The following is a 20,326-nucleotide window of genomic DNA, read 5'->3' on the forward strand; positions in this document are numbered from 1 at the left end:
TATCACATAAGCAGCTATATAAAATAAAAGTTGATATAAAAGGCTGAGCTATGGGATAGCAGAAGATGAAAGATGACAGTTGTTCAGCATGTGTGTTTTTGCAGATGGCCTTTATCACAAAAGGCGCAATATGATGCATTTTTGTCCATGTCTCTTGCTTCGAGACGATGTTCCTGCTGTTCGTTTGAGTTTTTTGAGATGCAGTCATGGTCAGGATTCATTTACTGAACATTCCTAGCAAATTGGAAAACATGGATTAGATGCAACTTAATCTTTCAAAATATATAAAATAAATATTGTTTTCCATATTCTGCTTTGTGATGGTATTCATCATTAAATAAAAAGACTGCTGGTATGCTTCTGCTTTCGGATAGTACAGTAAACTTACACAATGCAGTTAACATTGGTATCCATTTAAATTCTTTAAGCTTCTTCACCATGAAAGACACCATATATTAACCGTTATATATGAGCAGTTAATTAATAAAATTAACTTTCTTATGTATTTATGTTCTTTGGGATGGCATTTAACTTTCAGGCAAAAAAATAAAAAAATGTCTGTCATTATCTTTCTTTTGACATAAATTGCACTAAAAAGAGAAATTCTTGTCTATTTAAATTTTTCAGGTAGTGCTTGTTGTGAAGGTACAATACAAAATAAAAATTGTCGCCCACAACCCAGCCTATAATATAGAAAATTAATTTATGTTTTTATTCTTTGAGATAGTATTTAACATGAAAAGTACTCATTATTGCAAATGAATTGGACTCACCTTAAAAAGTGCAATACGGGATGTATTCTTGAGATTCTCCTGGAAAAAGCTTGTATTAGTTATCACTCACATTGATTAAAACAATTCCTGGTTTGCCATGTATATATATATATATATATATAACTTTTTACTTTTTATTTTTAAAATATCCAGGTAACAGTGGCGTCTGTGTGAACGGGCAGGGTCGGTAGGAAGAACTGTAAGATGGGAGTCTGGAGGTGCAATTAAGGGTGAAATAAATGAAGTCTAACGAATAGCAGTTGTTGCTAAACTGCAAGGTAAATCGAGTCATTGTGAAAGTGAGTAGAAATGGAAAGATACTAAGGATTACTTTTCATTATCGTACTTAATTAATACATGCAAAAAAGAAGGATGCATTTCAGTGATTTCTCCCGTGATGTTCAACATCACACCCGGGAAAATCCTGTGATTCCCATTTGTATTTTGCAAGGGAAAGACAAGAAAAGGAGGAGGAGAAGGGGAGGGAGGAGATGCAGGCTAAATCCGTCCGACCCTACTCCATTGGCTCTGGTTGACGATTGATGTAACATCCTGTGCTGTTGGGAAGGTCTGCGGTAGAAACCGAGAGAGAGAGAGGGGGAGAGAGAGAGAGAGAGAGAGAGAGAGAGAGAGAGAGAGAGAGAGAGAGAGAGAGAGGGAGAGGGAAGGGAGAGAGGGAGAGGGAGAGGGAGTGCTCCTCCTGCAGTTGCTGACTTTCCAGTCTTCCTGAAGCGAACGGCGGTGAGGTGTCAGGAGAGCATCCTTGAGTCCACATCTAGTTCCGACAGGGAGTGCATTCTGTGGACTCTGAAAATCGATATTCTAACATCCCTTTTAACCCCATACACTACTGGCATTCCGTACTCTCTGGAAGGGAATTGCTTACTCTACAGCTGTCATCCACACCAGGGAGTCTGCGAGGAGAGCACTCTGCGGTACCGCAGCTCTAGATTCTAGGTATCAGGGACTACCTTTGGACACTTTCCAGTCCCTGCACCCTCTACCTGTCTATCGGCATAGGACCTGACTGTGGTTTGGAAGCCGAGAGTGCATGTCGTTGTTTCAGAAGATCGCCACTCGCTTTTGCGACTCGCAAAGCCCGCATAGGCAGGGCATGTGCAAGCACGCACGGGGCGCTTCCCAGCTGGAGCTCTGATTTGGAATCGGTAACTGGGAAGGGCACAGGGAAGGTCGGCAATTGTCCGCAATAACCACCCCCTCCCTCCCCGGAGGGACTTCGCTCCGAGCTGCAAGGTGGATACGCTGACATCGCCGAGGGCTTCACAGGACTCACCTTGGCTGGAGCAGAAAGTCTCCGTGTGTAGTGGAAATGGATTTGGGATCACTGTGCTGGTGCCTTGTAGCCTATGTGGCCGCATCGGTTGCCGGAGAGAACGGGAACACTAAAGCACGGAATTGTGCTGAAGTCAGGCAGCTCTACAGCGCCAAAGGATTCAGCCTGAGTGGAGTGCCCCAGACTGAAATATCGGGTAGGTAACTGTACCTGGCGCTCCGGCCATCTCCGAGTGTTGGAACTCTGTCGCGCCGTGCCGCTCAGCCCCGCTCAGCCGATTTCGCATGCGATCAGTGAGCCATCGACTTACACCCGCGCTAATTTATTCAGCCGTCCTAAGGACGTGTGGAAATCCGCACGCTTGTCTGCCTGTCACTACGCGGCCCCAAGATCCTGTCACTGACGAATTATATCCGTTAAGTCAACAGTTTGTATTTGCTTTTGAGGCGCAAAAAGCGCATCTGCAAATGGATCGCGGACTGTCGAGATGTCAGAAGAATGAACTCTTTACTAATTATAGTCGATCTTTTTTTGTTTGTTTGTTAAACACAGTCATAATATAAAGGTATCAGACACCTCTTTATTTCATGTAACAACGGATTATGAAAAATGAGCAATGAGTATTTGGAAAAACTTAGTAGCAATTAATCAAATAGGGAAAACAACGAGCAGTTAAAGTAAAGCCAACAGAGAAAGTCCATTTTGGAGCCGGCTACTGTCCCTAATTTTTGTGTGCCGAGGTCACTGAGGTTCACACTGACTAAGGCGCATCGCATTCCTCGACCTGCTCCTGAACCGCAAGGATTCCATCACTTCATATCGCGAAGGAAATCGGCAGCAGTGTCACTAAACATCAGCCAGCTTTTATTTCTATCATGAATTATTTACCTATACATCACATGATATAACACAACATTCAAGTATATGTTTTGGAAGCGAATATTTTGCCTTTTAAAAATGGAAATTAAAAGTAGAGACTTTGGCGGTCATTTGTTAAATCTTTTCATTTTTGAGCACTTTTTAAGGTGAAAAGTGTTTCTAAAAATTCTGAAGACATTAAATATATAAAATAGTGTAATATATATCTAAGCATTATGAATGTGGAGTAATAATAATCATGACTACACGTTTAAATTATTCATAATAATAATGAGAAAAAAATTAGTTTCTTGCTGATAATAAAAATGACAATCATTTTTGTTTATCGATAATGATAATATTAATAATAATAGTTGATTGCATAAAAAAATTTAATTGCAGTTTATTTTTTGGACTATATGTATATGATTTCTGTAATACAAATAAATACATACAAGTTCAGTTATAGATAAGGTAAAATTTTGGCACATTTACAGCAGAATAAAAAAAGACAAAGAGACTAAACAAAGGTAAAAAAGTACAAATCATCACTGAGTGTAGTTCTCATTCAAAATTTGACATTCATTTTAAAGTTTGTATTATCCTTCTTTACATCTTTTGTGTGTCCTACGATTTTAGCAGACACCGTATGTAACATTCTGTATCACTGTGAACGGTGTCTTGGTAGACATCATTTGCTTTTAACAACTCCAAACATAAACACCAAACTATATGCCTGATATAGTTCAGCATTTTGAAACAATAATGTAATTTAAAACAAAATGCTATATGTATTAGGTACCATGTCAATTTTGTTTACTTCAAAATATTTTTTTAATGTTTTATCATATGTCATCAACTCTGAAATTTCAAAATCTGTTTAATAAGTATTTTTGTCTTATTCCCTTAAGCATAACATTTCTAAATTGTTTTTTCATATATTTGCTTCATTTACCTACATTTGAATTGATGGGTATATTGATGGATGGACGTAAACATGGTTCTTCTTCTTATTCATTTATTTTTCAATATGACCACTTTGAAGAAGCATGTAGAAAATAAGAAAGTGGGAGTACATTAATTGAAACACGTTTCTTTCTTTCTTTCTTTCTTTCTTTCTTTCTTTCTTTCTTTCTTTCTTTCTTTCTTTCTTTCTTTCTTTCTTTCTTTCTTTCTTTCTTTCTTGTGCACAGTAATGGCTTTTTGGCTCTGCTGCTGCTGGCACCTCATCCATAGCATTGCACAGTTATTAGAAGTCAGGATTGCCATGCAGTTCAGAGTGGGCTGCTTATTTAAGAAAGTCTGGGACTGCCCTCTGTACTGTGCTGTTGCAAAGTGTTAATTTCCTTGGGTTACAGAGGGTAATAGAATGCCGTCTGCTTAATAGGAGTCTGCATGTTGCCCAGGTGTGAATGTGTCCTTGACTTTGTTTTTGAAGATGCCCACCAGGTGCCCCAGTCAGGAAACAGCCAACAGAGTTACATTTGTAGCCTCCCATCTTGGAAAGTGAATTTCATTTTTAATACTAATAATGAATAACGACAGATTGGTTAACTAGACAGACAGACAGACAGACAGACAGACAGACAGACAGACAGACAGACAGACAGACAGACAGATAGATAGATAGATAGATAGATAGATAGATAGATAGATAGATAGATAGATAGATAGATAGATAGATAGATAGATAGATAGATAGATAGAGGTTTGTTAAGGGTGGTGCTCACCATTTAACAGTTCTGCTCATCTCTTTCACCCTGAATGCATTTCTGCATGTTGTGGTAATTTTTTGGATGCCAGCCTTTGCGGCATCCGGACCTTTTCTCAAATGCCATTGCTTTTGGTGTTTATGTCAGTAAGTGGAAAAGTGTATGTGTTGTGCATTCTTGAGCCCGAGTCAGAAGCTGTGATCTTCTGTCAGTTAAAGGGTGTCTTAGATGGCATACGATGTTGTGGGTGATGGTGTGATGTTGGCTGTTGTGTGAAGTGGCACATCGAGGCAGCCTACACAGGAGTCTGTCGAAAAGCCGACATCATTTGGCTTGTTGATTCTCATCTCATTTAATTATCATAATGCATTTGCTGTGGAGTGTGTATGTGCTTGTGTGTCTGTTGTTAAAATCATTACGGTGTCATTTTCAAGCTGGTCTACACCTGATGCTTTAATATCAGGCAGTTTTGATAATGCAGCATTAAACCAAAGCACTTCTTGTGGTTGTAAGAGATGCAGGTTTTGTTTGGCTCATCTGACAAGGTCACTTAATGGTTTCTGAATGCTTGGCTTATTTCTGTGCTCAAGGCCACATGCTTAATGATAGAAAGCGTATAATCGTAAAAAAATTCTTTTATATAACTATAAAGGCAGGGCTTGTCTCATTTACTGGTGCAGATTACACACAGAGGCTGATAATCACTACATCCGTTTAGGTGAGGGATGATCTGGCAGCGAATCTCTCTTGTAAGTATAAAGTGGCACTAGGGTGGGAAATGTCACAAGAACTGGGACCCTCCTGACCTTAGTATCCCCGGTAAAATATAAATTTACAGTAACTGTTTGATGAATATAACTCATTTAGAGACAATCAGAAATGCCCTTAGAGTGGTTGCAGTAGTAAGCACTGCTCCCTCACAGCTCACCACTAGTCTGCAATTTATAAACTGAATTTCTCTTTAGTACCACTTTACTGGGCTGTGTGGTTCCTTGTAGCACTATTGCTTGAAGACATTTAAATCTGGGAAGGGTTCTTTGCATATGAAATTACTCCTTAGACCTGGAAGAGGTTCCTAATATGTGGACGGCACAGAAACCTTTAACATATAATAGACTGGATACTAAAAGATCCAGAAGACTTGAACTTAGCTTGTGTTATTGTTTGCAGAAGGGCCCCTTTTAAAGACATGAAACCGTTGGCATTTCACAAGTCATTGTTTCTGGAGCCTTCATGTGGAATGGTCTTCTATGAACCAAAAATGGTTAGCCTATGGCGTTGTCCTGAAGAACCATTTTGGCATCTTTATTTTTAAGAGCGTAGATGGGCTCTGCTCACATTTCATAGGCATACAGATTCGCTTGATCAATAACCCAAAACTGGCCCAGTATGGGTGGGTGTTTGAGTGATAAACTGGTAACAAGCACTATATGGCAGGCACCTTTTCCGTCTTATAAATTCACTCTGTTCTGACTGACATGCTCTTTCAATTTCACTCATTGCACTAACACAGTTGATGGAAATTCATTTTTATGTTTATCTATCATTTATTGATAAGTTTATAACTCATCATTCACAGTATTGTGATGCTGGCTAGTTGTTGAAGCAAATACTCTGAAGATGATGTCTCTGTAAGGTGCTACATTTCACTTCACTAAGTAGCACTACGAGACAGGAGCAGGGAAGGCCAGACACAGGTTAGCTGCGGATGAGGTGACGGCCGGATCAGGAGAACCCAGCCAGAGAATATAAAAATCCAGAAATTTATAAATGGGGTGCCATTGCAAGCAGAGTGACAGGTGCATCCTTAGGTTACATTTTCAGTGGGATCTTTATGTTCTCAATCATTATGTTTTATATAACCACTGCAAGTAAAATTCCACGTGAGGGGCTTTAGAATGAAAAATAGAGTTCTCTTTACTTATAAAATACTTATTTGTATAATAAGGACAATGAACTACACAACATTAACATGTTTGCCTGCTATGCTTTATTTTACTCCATTGTAATATTTAAGTATTTTTAAACCATGTTTATAAAAGCATTGTTAAATTAGAGAGTTGTAAAAATTAACCTGCAATTGCTGAGCACTTTGAGTAGTGAGAAAAGCGCTATATAAATGCAAAGAATTATTATTATTATTATTTATGCATCATGGTGCCTCCCCTTATATATACAATATTTACCTTAATAAATGGATAGCTGTTTGTGTATCTGTGTGTCCGTCCGTTTGCCAGGTCTCTTGTTAAATGCCATTTGATATAGGATTAGTAAAAGCAATGCTAATGTTTGTGATATGCCATCTGTTGGAATGAAAAATGCAAATTAAGGTTATAGTGGATAGTATATAAAAAGAAGGGAACATAATGTGCACAATATACACCACTAAGTGGTGCCTCTCTTAGTCTTTCTCATCTAGGAGGATGATCTGTCTATCATTAGCTGGCCCACTTCCCAATCTCTGAATTTTCTCCAACACCTCCTCCATCTCTCTCACCTCCTGTACTGCTCTTTACAGAATCTTTGGCTTATTTTCCTTGCAAACCCCTGCCCTCTCATCTCCAGGTTCACAAAGGGATCATCTAAAAATGTTTTTTAAGACGCAGTGACTAGCCACTTCTAGTGACATCAGAGGCATGACCATGGGGGGGCTGGGGTGAGCACTGCCCCCCCCAGAGATAAGCTGTGCCCTCCCTGTGAAATGCTCTGTCTGTCCAATGAAAACTCTGGAGAAGAACATTTGATTTTCAAAACTGAGTTGCTTTCCAATCGGCCCGTTTGAATTTGGGGTGTATCCGTCAGTATCTCCTCCACTAGACAGGTACTGTGCTGCTCAAAGTTCACTTCACCGCACATTTTGCAGCACATTTTGAACCTGTTGACCGCATTCTTTAATTAAAACAGTGTATACGTTCCATTCTTCTTTTATTTTCTGGTTGGTAACACCAAAAGCTATGCATAGGTGGCTTATTAAAAAACAGACATCTTCAACCTCTGTCCCTCCGCAAGCTGCTGGCTCCATGGTTGAGCCCAGCACCGCTGCTACCAACATGGAGCACAGCGCACCCACGTCGGGAACTGAAATTCCAAAAGATGTAGATAAGCCTACACAATCCTCTAGCTCTGCGGCCGTGTCGGGTACTCCAAACCTCTGCCTTCAACAAAATATACAGTCCGGTCTGCCTGACTTAAATATGGATAGCCCATCCCAGCCCGTTTTAATTAATTATCCCAAGCGCGCATTCGGAAAGACACTCAGATGTTTTAGTGCAAGCTGGTATCAGTCTCGACCATGGCTTGAATATTCTGTTGTCCATGATGGCAGCTTTTGCTTTGCCTGCCACAAATTTAGTGTTTCCAATTTGGACCGCGAGGACATATTCACCAAACACGGCTACACTAATTGGAAAAAAGCTCTAGAAAAAGACGGTGGCGGCTTCCACAAACACGCGTCTAGTATCCTGCACATCAGAGCCATGTCTGCATCACAGCACTCATCATTGGTGTGTCTTCAGCTGTATGCGAAAGCTCTTTTTCTACTTTGAACCGCATTCTAACTCCACTTCGCTGAACAATGCTGCATTCAAGGAAGAGAAATTTAGTCATTCAGGCACATGAGAAAAACATCACAGAAAATCTAGACATGAATGAATTTATTTCAGAATTTGCCAAGAGTAACCGCAGACTGGTCCTGTAGATAATATCCAGGTTAAACACTGGAAACTGATGTCCTATAGCCTCCCATGACTACAATAAGCCACATTTCTGTTCATGATCTCATATGTTGTACACATTTGACTTTATTGATATTTACCTTGTAGATTTGTTCACAAAAAATAATAATACAAGTTCCATTGTCTCTGTTAATTTTATTGAACAATAGGTTATGATTTATGCCACAATTTTTGCTTTTATATGTTATATAAAACTATGTTGTTATTATTATTTGACCCTCCTACAAAAATGGGGATGGATGGATGGATGGATATTTTTTGACCCCCCAGATAAGCCAAACGCCCACCCACACATGATGTTCTGGTCACACCTCTGAGTGACACTGCATTGAATACATTCAGTGACAATCTTGAGAACACTCGCAGGCATCATTGTAAACTTTACACTAGTGGTTTGAGGTGTCTCAGCAATCCCGTGCCTCAACTCTCTGTTAAAGGACAAGGCGTTCCTGCTGCCATCAGTCAGACTGGATGTCTCCTATTACATTATCCCGTCGCCCACCCATGTCCTTCCTCTGTACCAGCAGTGTTTATTTTCAGGGTGTCTCTACCATCCCTGATTGCATAGTCTTCTTTGACAGAGTTTCATCCATCTCTGGGTTGACTGCCTTGTAGTGTTCTTCTGAATTTTGTTGCTAGTAGCCCCCCCAGGGCACCCTACATATTTATAGGGCAGTGGTTCCCAAACTCGATTCCTGGGGACCCACTGTGGCTGCAGGTTTTTGTTCCAACCATCTTCTGTTTTTCATTGGACTCTTAGCCTAATTAAGTGAGTCATTATTTCCCAGTTTCTGTGTTTTGGAGTCAATGTAGAAATTACAAACTAAGTTTGGTAGATTTTTATTGAAATGTAATAAGCAGTTATATGGGGAACATGTAGGTTTTTTTTAAGTCGTTAACAGTATTTTCAACCTAATTTTCATTCTGCTTTTCCAGGTGTTCTAGTTATTTAATTGATTATTTACTAATTAGTGAGTCTGACACTGAAGTTGTTGCTGCTTTCATCATCCTGGGTGTCTACTGTGCTGGTTGTTAATTGTCACTATTAGGGTTAAATGAAGGGAGCAAACTACACAGGAAAAGGGGAAAATAACAGGAAAACAACAGGGTTAAGCATTTATAGCTTTAGAAAAAAATTTTTTAAATGTCTTATAAATGTAAAAAAACATACTGTCGTGTTTTTCTGAATGCAGAATAAGATAAGAGTAAAAAAGACCAGTTAAATGAGATCAGTTGTCATCGATTATTATCACCGATTATGAATCTGGTTGGAACAAAAACCTGCAGCCACAGTGGGTTCCCAGGATTGAGTTTGGGAACCACTGTTATAGGGTTATACTTCCCATATCATGGGCTTTGAAAGCTGCCATTACAAGTGCCTCTCTGTCTGTGCCTTTTATGAACCAGCCCCTGATTCACGTGGTATAAAGTTGTCTGCAGCCACAGTTCTTACTGGGTCATCTTAGTATATGTAGAAAAGAGATTACAGTCATCATTACCCATTATTTTCACGATGCTTTTCCTGGTGCTGGACTGACCAGGCCACACTGTCCTCAACAAGCTCCCCCAGATGCCCCAAGGTCAGTTGAGTGATACGAGGTGTTTCCTGGATCTGCTCCTCTATCTTTTCCTAGGGGACTGTTTCTTGTGAAAAGCAGACGGGGGTATCCTACCTCTGTAACTGCCTCCACTCAGTCTGTAGAATGTGGGGTGTTATTGATTAAAAAGAAATTTATAAATTATACACATCTATACAATATGTTTCCCGACATTTTCAAACTATATAGCCAGTGATATTTTTGCAGTAAGGGCCAGTGGAGCACAGCCCCCTCAGATGTTATACAAAATTAGTAACAGCCTTCAATCAATTATTTAAATGAAATGACTGATTACTGAAGGGTGGCATGATGGTGCAGTGGTAACGCTGCTGCCTCACAGTAAGGAGACCAGGGTTTGAAACACGGGTCCTCCATACGTGAAACTTATATGTTCTCCCCATGTCTTTGTGAGTTTCCTCCCATAGTCCAAAGACATGCGGATTATGTGAATTAGCAATTACATGTATGTTGGGTGTGTGTATATGTGTGTTTGCCCTGTGATGGACTAGCACCCTGTCCAGGGTTTGTTCCTGCCTTGCGCCCTATGCTAGTTAGGATAGGCTCCAGCACCCCTCGTAAACCCTGTTCAGGACTAAGTTAGCTAGAAAATGACATGACATACTGATCACATTGAACTGCTTAAGACAAATCTACACTTTGTCATCTGAAATGAATGTGTTTCCAATTTTCCATCATACAATTTATATTATTTCTGAATTAGTAAACTATTGCTTTGCATAGTATGTGGAAATATCTTCATGTGGAGTGTTTGGAGCCTGTTTCTGGCTCTTAGGACCAGATCTATTGGCCCTGCAGTGGTCTAGGCTTTTTCTTGGGTGTGTAACCTATCCAGTTAGCAAGATGGTTTGATAGCCAGAGCACCTTAATCAATGAATTAAAATGATTTTTTTTAATTAAATCACACATTTTTACTTAATCTTTGAGCTTTTCAGTCAAGGCTATCCAGCCTATGCTGACAAAAAGGTATGAAAAGTCCTGTAATGGACTGGCACCCCATTTAAAAGTAGCCACAAAAATAAAACATGAACATCAGGTATGCATTGGGCACAATAAATTATGGTGATGAGGCTGAGGAGCATCTTTATCTTCATCCACTGCAAGGGAAGACCAACTGAAGGTGACAAATTTGAAAAATACATTAATGAATCCATATGAATTTTCCTTTTTATGGAAAATAAGCCAGCAGTTTAAAGCTCCTGTTTCAGTGAAATACAGAATCCTGGAATGGAATAATTAGGTATGTATGTAGAAAATAAACCGTTCACTTTTTTGCCAACCTCTCACTGTCCACCACCACTCGGCCTCCCAGTGGTTAGTTGTGCTAGCAGATAGCTCCAGTCTTGTGTTTGAATGGTGCAGTGTGTGTAGCTTGTATGGTCCTGTCTGTGTTATAGCGGCTTGTCCTTTTTCAATTCAAAGCCATTGACTTTAAACTTGAGGTGTTTCTGCTTCAGTTTAGGCAGCACATACTAAACAGGTTGCCAGGCTCTCGTTTTTTTTTTTGCGTTTCTGTATTTTTTCAGCAAATTATGAAAATGTCAGGGGGCGTCTCAGTGCCAATTGAAGCAAATCAGGCAAAAGCCTCTCACTGTTTGATTGATTTTTTTGTGAAGTGAAAGATATGTGAGCTTGTATGTCTCACTAGTTACTAGAATATGAGGGTCAGGTTATTATTAGTTAGGTGCGTTTATGATGACATTAGAAAAGTCTGAAAACGTATAGGAAAATTATGGTGTGATTCCACCAGAATTTTTTCATGCCAAAAGTGCCATTGTAGGAAGCAATAGCAGTTTGCTTATTTACTGGACCATGAAAATATACAAAATTGGATGCATTTTTGTTTAACAAAACAATTTGCATTTAGTGCCCCACAGGATTTACTTACACAGATGGTGGATAATGTAATTAACATTTGGAGATAACTTGCCAATTTTCTCTTTGTCCATACAATTTCCCAGTTAGCTATTTTGAGACGGGTGTGGAGAGTGGCACAGTGGTTCACCCTGTGTGCAGTTTGCATTTTCTCCCTGTGTCGGGGTGGTTTTCCTCCCACAGTCCTAAGAAATGCAGGTTAGGTGGATTGGCAATACTAAATTGTTCCAAGTGTGTGTGGTCAGGGTGTGTGTGTGTTCACTCTGTGATGGACTGGCACCCTGTCCAGGGTTTGTTCCTGTCTTGCACCCTATGACAGCTGGGATAGGCTGCAGCACCCCTTGTAATCCTGTTCAGGACTACGCGAGTTAGAATATGACAAACTGAGGGTAATTTAGGAGCAATTTACCTTCCAGAATTTTAAAACCTCTACAATGATTCCTGTTGCTTCTCCAGGCTTTTCAAATTTAGCTTGTGAAGTCATTCTTACAATTTTAGCTCAGTACCTCCAGGTATCAGCACTTACAAGGTTAGTAACATCTTTTTCTTCCATTGTTGCAGTGATTACTGCACCAAGTCAGGAGTCACCAGTTACTGTATTTTAACTGTGTTTGTGCCATCCTCTCTGATTCAGAAAAATTGTTTCAGCAATTTATTAACTTTCTTAATACGGTAACTTGTTGTACAACTCTAGATGCAGATAGCTATTGTTCTTCAGTACCCTAGATCCTTTCAATAAGGGACTACTTAACATTCTGACCATTTTATTTTTTAGATAAAATCCTAATGTCTGTACTGCATAAACACACAATCATATCATTTGCTTGCTTGTTTTCTAGTCAGGGTCATGCAGTCTGCTCTCTCCCTAGCCATTACCCTTTATAGGTTCACACTGACCTCCAGCGGTGTCATTCTCTTGCTGTTATTTTTATACATGTGACATTTTTGAAGATCAAATTAGCAAGTGAAATGGCGTTGGGTTGGAAACTGTAACACATTCTTTATTTTGGTAGTAAAAGGAGAATTGCAAAATACTGTTGGTTCTATGAGCTTTACAAAACGTGGCATGTTTATGATTTAGTGGTATAATATATAGCAACAATTTTCACAACATCCACAGATGGGATAATTATCTGATTATCATGCAATTAATCAAACATGCACATCTTTGAGATGAATTAAGAAAACAGAGAGAAAAACCCACAGAGACATGGGTAGAATGTGCAAACTCCACACGGACAGACTGGTTGTGGGATTTGAACTGAGGGTGCTGAATCCATGAGATAGCAGCAGTTATGCCACCCTACTGATGTAATTACGTTCTGTAATCCAATCTAGGCTTGTTTAACGTGGTGGCTGTACGCTTGTCACTCAGTAACTTGATTCTGTTAATGCTGTAGTAGCAATTTATGTATGGTTAATGGTTAAGTTTAAATTTGTGAATTTCCCCTTGGGATTAATAAAGTATCTATCTATCTATCTATCTATCTATCTATCTATCTATCTATCTATCTATCTATCTATCTATCTATCTATCTATCTATCTATCTATCTATCTATCTATCTATCTATCTAAAATAGGGACCACATTTTGATTATTTCTGTCTGAAGAAGCTTTTGAGTGTGAGAGATATGAATATATTTATATAATAAACTGAGTTTTTTTCATTGAACTTTAAATAAGAGTATATAGGGGGCAGCAGTGATCTCAGTGGTTAGTGCCATTGCTCTCCTTGCCTCGATTGTGTGGAGTCTGTATATTCTCATTCTCTTTGTGTCTTTTTTTTTTGGTTTGAGTAAATTAGAAAGCAAATATTAATAGTTATTGTGTCCTAAGGAAAATATTGCAGTTTTTTTTAGATTTTTTTTAATTAGAAAAAATGAAGAAAGTTATCAGAAGCCGGTCTTAGATAATAAGAGATAATTGTTATCACGGGTAATTTGGAGATAACTGTGATTATGTGTTATTACAGATAATCATTGCATAGCCGTGGTTCATTTTAATTACAAGTAATCTTAAAAAATCACAGATACTTGCTAGGTAATTGGTAGATAATTACTTATAATTGTTATCCGACAAAAATGAAAATAATCCTAGGTAACTTTTATAACAAATAAACTGATAGCCAATCACATTTATTTATTATTAAAAGGAATCACATCATAAAAATGTTTCTTTTTTACACTTAATCTGTAGGCAGCAGAGGTGATTTGGGGGGAGAGCCCTAGGCAAAAAACTCCATAGAGACTGACAGCTCACCCGACATGGTAATGTTTATTATGATTAAAGTCTAAATAAATAAGTCTGATTACATTCAATATTACTAAAAAAGTAATGTTAGTCACGAACACTTGCACAATGGACATTAAGCTTCCCCTAGGTGGGAGGTTTCCAACTGTATCCTTGCAGTTTTTTTCATTTTATGTTTGAATCCGGATGCCCACAGGTTTTTCATTGTCACGAGTACCCATGTAAAAGGATGCCATTTGGTGTCCGAGGTATTTGGCTGCCTCGCCTCTGGTAGGCATCACAAGTAATTATTAGATCAGTAACAGTAATCTTAATATAATCAAGGTCAATTTTTATCAGTCCCTAAATAACCACTAGGTAATCTGTTATTTGGTCTGATGAGTTATTTGTATATATAAAAAATACAGTTGTTATCTCAGATAATGAGTTGATTACAAATCACTAGTAACTTTTTCCACACATACTCTATGGGTTAACATGGCTAAGTTTTATAAATGTTTTTGTAAATATTTAAAGGTGATTAAATTAGATTATTTGTGATTTATCTCTATTATATAAAAAAATCTTGGAACGAGGCAAGACTTTTTTCAACAGATATTTTTCAAGTCACGGTCTCCTCTCAACCATATTCAACCACGCACACGGTACTCTCACCTCTCATTCGTGTGAATGCTTTTGACAGGCACAGTTCCTGCTCCTGCACTCTCAGCCCTTATAAACGTTAATGTTTTCATCAGTTTATGTTCCCAATTAAAGAAGACATATTATGTCCAAATCTTATTGAAGAATTTCATCACAAAGGGTTATCAACAGAAAAAATGAGTACACGGGCAATCCTAGCACAGAGAAATGATGACGTCAAACGATTAAACACCAAAAATGTCAATCGATTACACTGCAAATTGGTTAAATGCATATCAATAGACTATGTTGAAATAGTTGTTGGTGATTGTGTGGAACATGAAAACATCAACTTACAATATCCCATAGAATATCTACAACCTTTAACACTGTCCGGTCTTCCACCGCACGTATTACTGTAGAAAAAAGATGTATCCAAGAAAGGTAATGTAGTACATCTTCAGTGAAAAACATTAGACAACAAAGGAGATCTTGACATGTCATTCATATTAAGACGTTAACAGTTTTCCATTAGAATAGCTTTTGCAAAGACAATTAACAAATCTCAGAGCCAAACATTCGAAAAAGTCGTTTTATTTAATAGAGAGAAAGAAATGAAATTCAATCATGGGCAATTATACATTGCATTATCACGATGAAAGTCCAAACAGAGAATCAAAATTAAATGCAATATTAACGAAAATTTAATTAAAAAAATTGTTTTTACTGAAGTGTTATAGTAAAGGTGTAAATTTAAAAAGTATTTACGTGTTAATTTCAAAGCCAAACAGAACAAAAAACGCAACATGAAACATCATTTTCATTCACATTACGTTTTACTATTTTTTAATAAGATTAATTACTCGCTGTAATGTATAATAGTTAGTTCTATTATGCATATGTAACAATTCCCATGAAAATAAATATCTGTTTAAATTGTACATCCACATCCCCATATGCGAGCGGCAGAACCGCAAAGAGGCTAGCGTGTATAGTGTATATATATATATATATATATACAGTGCATCCGGAAAGTATTCACAACACATCACTTTTTCCACATTTTGTTGTTACAGTCTTATTCCAAAATGGATTAAATTCATTTTTTTCCTCAGAATTCTACACACAACACCCCATAATGACAACGTGAAAAAAGTTTACTTGAGGCTTTTGCAAATTTATTAAAAATAAAAAAATTGAGAACGCACATGTACATAAGTATTCTCAGCCTTTGTCATGAAGCTCAAAATTGAGCTCAGGTGCATCCTGTTTCTCCTGATCATCCTTGAGATGTTTCTGCAGCTTAATTGGAGTCCACCTGTGGTAAATTCAGTTGACTGGACATGATTTGGAAAGGCACACACCTGTCTATATCCCACAGTTGACAGTTCATGTCAGAGCACAAACCAAGTGTGAAGTCAAAGGAATTGTCTGTAGACCTCCGAGACAGGATTGTCTCGAGGCACAAATCTAGGGAAGGTTACAGAAAAATTTCTGCTGCTTTGAAGGTCCCAATGAGCACAGTGGCCTCCATCATCCGTAAGTTGAAGAAGTTCGAAACCACCAGGACTCTTCCTAGAGCTGGCAGGCCATCTAAACTGAGCAATTGGGGGAGAAGGGCCTTAGTCAGGTAGGTGACCAAGAACCCAATGGTCACTATGTCAGAGCTCCAGAGGTCCTCTGTGGAGAGAGGAGAACCTTCCAGAAGGACAACCATCTCTGCAGCAATCCACCAATCAGGCCTGTAGAGTAGAGTGGCCAGACGGAAGCCACTCCTTAGTAAAAGGCACATGGCAGCCCGCCTGAAGTTTGCCAAAAGGCACCTGAAGGACTCTCAGACCATGAGAAAGAAAATTCTCTGGTCTGATGAGACAAAGATTGAACTCTTTGGTGTGAATGCCAGGCGTCACGTTTGGAGGAAACCTGGCACCATCCCTACAGTGAAGCATGGTGGTGGTAGCATCATGCTGTAGGGATGTTTTTAAGTGGCAGGAACTGGGAGACTAGTCAGGATAAAGGGAAAGATGACTGCTGCAATGTACAGAGACATCCTGGATGAAAACCTGCTCCAGAGCGCTCTTGACCTCGGACTGGGGCGATGGTTCATCTTTCAGCAGGACAACGACCCTAAGCACACAGCCAAGATATAAAAGGAGTGGCTTCAAGACAACTCTGTGAATGTCCTTGAGTGGCCCAGCCAGAGCCCAGACTTGAATCTGATTGAACATCTCTGGAGAGATCTTAAAATGGCTGTGCACCGACGCTTCCCCATCCAACCTGATGGAGCTTGAGAGGTGCTGCAAAGAGGAATGGGCGAAACTGGCCAAGGATAGGTGTGCCAAGCTTATGGCATCATATTCAAAAAGACTTGAGGCTGTAATTGCTGCCAAAGGTGCATCGACAAAGTATTGAGCAAAGGCTGTGAATACTTATGAACATGTGATTTCTCAGTTTTTTTGCAAAAACCTCAAGTAAACTTTTTTCACGTTGTCATTATGGGGTGTTGTGTGCAGAATTCTGAGGAAAAAAATGAATTTAATCTATTTTGGAATAAGACTGTAACATGACAAAAGGTGGAAAAACTGATGCGCTGTGAATACTTTCCGGATGCACTGTATATATATGTATACACTGTATATAAACACAGGCACCCAAAGGAAAACCCTGTATAACTGAAATGAAATAAAACACATTGTACAAATGGTGTTGCAAAAATACATCTTTTGAAGTAGGAGTCTTAACAGATACTGTGCAAAGATGGCAATGGCTTCTTAGGCAGAAGAGGCAGGTCTAGATGGATGGATACAGGAAGTGACATTATCAGTGTTAAAGCCATCAATCTACTGGACTGCAGAGGAGGAAGAGAAAGAGCATTAGTACACAGCGCCAATCCGTGGAATGGCAGGGAATTGCAATTACTAGAGCCCATAAGATTTCCTTATGAGCACGCACATGACTGTATATATACACAAAGGCTTGGACACGTATTTTCCTTAAACAGAAAGGGTTTCATTGTGTGAAATTCTTACAGGGTAGTGTTTTCCACACCACAACCACAACTCTAATTCACTCTCTGCAACACTGCTGTCTGTCCACTCTTCCAGCAAGCTTTGTCTTCCTTCTCCCAACTATGGCTCCCTGGATGAAGAAGCTGCTCCTTTTATGCAAAACTTGGAAGCAGTTTCGATATAGTGATACTGTGGCTCGGGAGTACTTCCGGGTATGTTTGGAGCCTGGCAAAGTAGGGCTCATAAATCTTCTTAGCACCCCCTGGAGACACCCACAGAACCCATCGGACTGGCCAAAGGAACCCCAATTGCCAATATGCCCTGTTGGTCTTTTTAGCGGTACTGAAGTCCAGGATGGCTGCAATTAGGTTGTCCTGAATAAGGTTGTCTTCCTCTGTCCTTTCATGTTATTTGCATCTCTGCCGGGTAAAGATCCCAGTTCTGCTTCAGCTGGGATTCCAGTCCCAGCAGGCCTTAAAATAAACAAATAACAATTGTTCACAAAATGTTCATAAATACAGGAACGTATATTAGAGGTTAATAAGTTAGTAATCACAAATGTTTTTATAACTGGTGGACAATAGGTAATCACAAGTAATTCTTACCATATGTAATCTGGGAATTACTCACAAGTAATTGTTAATTGGTCGATAATTACGTGTAAATGCTAGCATACATTATCTGTAGGGGGCAATTGAGATCATGCATAATTTGTAGAAAGTCTCAAGTAATTGTTATGATATGTAAAGTGCTGAACCATTTTTATCACATTTTCTGTAGATAATCAGTAGTGATGAGAATTGTTTGAGAGTCTGCAATAATATTGTTATTTTGTATGTTTATTAGGTATTGCAATTTCTTACTGCAGTATAATGCAATTTAATAATAATAATAATTCATTACATTTATATAGCGCTTTTCTCAGTACTCAAAGCGCTATCCACACAGGGAGGAACCAGAATTTATGATTGCCTTTTAATTTAACTGAAGTTAAATTTAAAATTCATATTGAAAAATGTGTCAATATATTAAAAACCAAAATCCTTCTCCATAACCTTTCGTTCCTATTAAACGTTTCTTTAACTAAAGAATTGTATTTCAAGTATGTTGTCAATCTCCTCATTCAGATGGGAAACACTGAATTTATGGTACGCAATACAGATATTGGTGTAAATTTAGCACTAAGAGGTAACTTATTTGATACGTTCTTATGTTTGTAGTAGGGCTACCAACCAGTAACTGACATTAGAATTTTTCTTTTTTGATTTTATGGTTTTTAGACAGTGCAGATTGCAGTTTTGAACATACAATGGATTCAGAACCATTCTCTTTCTGCACACTTTACTGTGTTGTAGATTTAATTTTAAATGGAAAACTTTACAATTTTTGCCCATCGATCTACGCTCAGTATTCCATAATGACAGAGTGAAAACATGTTTTCAGGAAGGTTTGAATCCTTATTAAAAGTAAAAAATGAAACTCTCTCATTCATACAAGTATCTTGACTCTTAATTCAGTATATTGTAGAAGCACCTTTGGCAGCAATTACAGATTCGATTTTTCTTGGGGTGAGTCTCGACAAGCTTTACACACCCAGATTTGTGCAGTTTATCCCATTCTAACTGTCAGAGACTCTCAATCTCCACTAGATTAGATGGGAAATGTCTGTAAACCTCCATCTTCAGCTCTCTCCACAGATGATTTATGAGGTTTAAGTCTGGACTTTGGCTGGGCCACTCAAAGACAGTCACAGACTTCCTGAAGTTTTCCTTCAGTGTCGTCTTGGCTTATTGTTGTGCTGAAAGGTGAACCGTCTCTCCAGTCTGAGGCCGTGTGCACTATGGAGCAGGTTTGCTTCAAGGACCTCACTGTATTTGGCCTGCTTTTACAGCGTTAGCAGTACAGTTACATATTTAAAATATAGTGAGAATATGAAGAAATGTATGACTAAAATTATTGGTGTTAAATAAACGTACAGTACTTGCTAAACAATATGGTATTTTCATAATAAGTTAATACATTGTCACACAAAAGCAAAAGCTGATATTGGTTTACCATGGAGAAAACATGCAGTCATTTTTTAAATTAGTAACTGATTACTGCCCCTATGGTAAAAGAAGGATGATTTCATTAATTGAATAGACATGCTTTTAAAAGTTTAGAATGTTTAATTGTTTCTCTATTCCCTCTCCACTATCCAAAACAATAAAAAGATACAAAATGAGCCGGCAGATGACCAGCTAACACAGGAGTCTCAACCTAACTTCCTGCAGGGCCACCATTTTCCCTCAAATCAATTTTAGAATTAGAAGCCAATTCTTGGTGTTAATTAAACATGTTGTTTAATTTAATGGTCTCTTAGTTCTTCTACACCAGGTATTCCCAAAACTGTTAGCACACTTTATATCTCTTTATTGTTTAGCTGATGCAAAGATAAAGGATCCAATTAAGAATTCTGAATCTTAAAAAGCAAGTCAATTAAAGTTAAGGCAAAAGCAGTTTGTTCTATTAGCAGCAGCAATTGGTTAGTAATTAAGAAAGTATCTGAAATTAAAATCTGCTGCCACCACGGCCCTCCAGAATC

The 20,326-nt window shown here is 38.6% G+C and overlaps 1 protein-coding gene across 1 annotated transcript in view; it reads left to right on the top strand.

The window, feature by feature from the left end:
- The first annotated feature begins 1,437 nt into the window (after nucleotides 1-1,437).
- The window catches only part of LOC114646560 (glypican-1-like), a 118,347-nt gene continuing 99,458 nt past the window's right edge, over nucleotides 1,438-20,326 (top strand). Inside the window, exon 1 of the mRNA XM_028794812.2 lies at nucleotides 1,438-2,263. Coding sequence (XP_028650645.1) covers nucleotides 2,104-2,263 — 160 coding nt within the window. The 5' untranslated portion in view covers nucleotides 1,438-2,103. The remainder of the gene's footprint in view (nucleotides 2,264-20,326) is intronic.

This window comes from Erpetoichthys calabaricus, chromosome 2 (genome assembly GCF_900747795.2).
Source record: "Erpetoichthys calabaricus chromosome 2, fErpCal1.3, whole genome shotgun sequence".
Classification (NCBI taxonomy): domain Eukaryota; kingdom Metazoa; phylum Chordata; class Cladistia; order Polypteriformes; family Polypteridae; genus Erpetoichthys; species Erpetoichthys calabaricus.